This window comes from Formica exsecta, unplaced genomic scaffold, assembly GCF_003651465.1.
Source record: "Formica exsecta isolate Colony F162 unplaced genomic scaffold, ASM365146v1 scaffold393, whole genome shotgun sequence".
In the NCBI taxonomy this organism is placed as follows: Eukaryota; Metazoa; Arthropoda; class Insecta; order Hymenoptera; family Formicidae; genus Formica; species Formica exsecta.
Genome location: NW_021851167.1, coordinates 8,763 through 11,484, shown reverse-complemented (window position 1 = coordinate 11,484; position 2,722 = coordinate 8,763). Strand labels below are relative to the sequence as shown.

General features: G+C 27.6%; 1 protein-coding gene across 1 annotated transcript in view; it reads right to left on the bottom strand.

Annotated features, from left to right (window-relative positions):
* Positions 1-664: 664 nt before the first annotated feature.
* Positions 665-2,722, bottom strand: part of LOC115239691 (kynurenine/alpha-aminoadipate aminotransferase, mitochondrial-like) — a gene marked incomplete at its 5' end in the record, with an annotated part of 7,649 nt that continues 5,591 nt past the window's right edge. Inside the window, 2 exons of the mRNA XM_029814351.1 lie at positions 665-1,408; positions 1,621-1,829. Coding sequence (XP_029670211.1) covers positions 1,340-1,408; positions 1,621-1,829 — 278 coding nt within the window. The remainder of the gene's footprint in view (positions 1,409-1,620; positions 1,830-2,722) is intronic.

Below are 2,722 nucleotides of genomic sequence, written 5' to 3'. Positions count from 1 at the left end.
CATTCGACGTTTCAAAAGTGCATAAATACTTATGATCTTAATAATACAAGTACATGCGAAACTTAAAAGTGAAGATATTTGCGAGATATTTAATGTGATTATCTTTATCTTCATTTCCTTAATCAGACATGTATTTTCTAATATTTTATCGACAGCTTTTTCAAGATACATATTTTAAGACAATTTATTTAGTAGTTTATAGTAGAATATTCAGGAGATCATAAAACAGAAATTGTAGAGCCAATTATTGTAGAGTTAGAAGCTATTATTTTATTAGAGAAAAACGTAATGATATCAATCTAATTACAATGTTTGTATTACGGCTCGCTGATAAACTGATAACGCGATGCTGCCGTTTTACCTCTCGAGTAAATAGTTTAGAGTAATGTCGGTCCAATGGATTGCGATATTAATTTTTCCAATTTTTTATAATGCGTAAAAAAACGTGCAATAATTTTAATTCTAATTTTAAATCTAGAAGAATGCAATAAATTAAAATAATATTAAAAAGACAAAATTATTTTTGTACAAATTAATTATTTATTAAAATAATAAGACGTATTTTTAGATGGTACATTAATGGTGGTACTACCAGATCGATATTACAAGTTCTGAGGGTTAAAGCCCTCCAGTTCTGACTAAAATTAGAGAGAGGAGAATATTGATATTACCGACAGCTCTGAATAATTTAATATACATATTTAAATAAATACTTGAATATTTGACTTATATGTAATTAAATTTTACAAGTTATAATTAAATTTCACCGTTTCGTATAAAAATGTATATACGCGCGTCTACGATATAAAATATTAAATGTTTCTATAATAGAAATGCTGATTTGATTTTCGTCTCTTTATTTTAATGATAAAATAAATGTTATTATTAATTAATAAAGTATTCTATTTGTATATGAGTAGAGCAAGATATTAAACCATGCTTAGAAAAGTTTGTTAGTAAGTTACCGATCATAACTTCTCGATGTGTAGATGGCATTCGACGTTTCAAAAGTGCATAAATACTTATGATCTTAATAATACAAGTACATGCGAAACTTAAAAGTGAAGATATTTGCGAGATATTTAATGTGATTATCTTTATCTTCATTTCCTTAATCAGACATGTATTTTCTAATATTTTATCGACAGCTTTTTCAAGATACATATTTTAAGACAATTTATTTAGTAGTTTATAGTAGAATATTCAGGAGATCATAAAACAGAAATTGTAGAGCCAATTATTGTAGAGTTAGAAGCTATTATTTTATTAGAGAAAATCTCATATAATAAAAAAATAATAACTTTCAATATATAAAATACGTATATGATAATAATACTTTTCACATCGAAACATTGTTATTTTTCTTCGCTACTTCTTCGCGTATTATTTTGGCCACTATAGACAGTCCCTGAAGAATGATAGAAAGTATCGATGTATCAAATTTTTTAAAAAATGTGATCGACATTATTCTTATGTATTACTTTTACTATACTTTACTTACGTATAAATGTGAATATAATTCTTATACGTGCATCTGTATGCATACATATATATATATATATACATATATGCACGCTGTGACAAATAAAATCAGAATCAATAGATTCCCAATTTACATACCTTGTCCATATCTTCTGGCGAGGCATAACTAAAGCTGAATCTCAAATGGTGATTGGGTTTTGAAGAATCATAGCTGAAGGCATTTCCAGGAACAACGACAACACCTTGGGGTATGCATTTGTTCATCACCAAATCCAGTACATTATCTACACCCATTAGCTTTATCCAAAGAAAGAGTCCACCTTGAGGCACGTACCACTCTGCCAAACCTAAAATATATTAACTTTACATGTAAGTATTATTAAACTATTTTGGAAATTCAGATTTATTACAGAGAATAAGAAATATCCAAAAAATTATTTATTACATATTACTCAACTGATTTGGAATCGAACTTTCTTAGATGAAATTATTAAAACATTTTTTAATATTGAAACGGTTTTTGTATAATTACAATGTAAAATAAAATGAAATTGAAGGTATATATCAATGTGGCTAAAATTCAGGACTTGTTTTTAATATGCATTTAACTATAATTTATTCATTATTTTCAGATGAAAAGTGCGCAGCAATATACGAATTGCAGTCATCGAGTGATCTAAATAATGAAAAGTCGCAATATACACACGTTTATTAATAATTTATTTTAAGTTCAAAGGATATCGACGTGCAAACATTCAATTGAAATCCGTCGCACAATTGTCGGGTGACGAGCGAATCATAGTTTTTTGAGTTGTTCTTCCGCGACAATATAAATAAAGTTCGCTTCGCGTGCAAGTAATATCGAGAGTACTGTGCAAAGCGTCGTGAAGGAGCTGCAAAGGATGAACAAGAGAAAAAGGCACAGGAGAAAAAGGTCTGAGGAAATATCTCATGATGACGGAGCAACAATAAGAGAGGGGTCAGCAGCTTAAAACATATTTAATTGATTATTTGTCATTTATATGAGTAATTGTTTTTAGACTATGTTCCAATATATACTGCCAGTATTGGAAATCTATAATTTATGTTACGTATATTATAGATTTTTTGTAATATAGCCATTTTTGGAACATAGCATTTATTTTCATGTTAGTAAACTATTTTACAATGTACACATAAAATATTCTCTTTTATTCTAAATAAATAATAAAATATCTTCAAAAAAGTAATTAATATATTT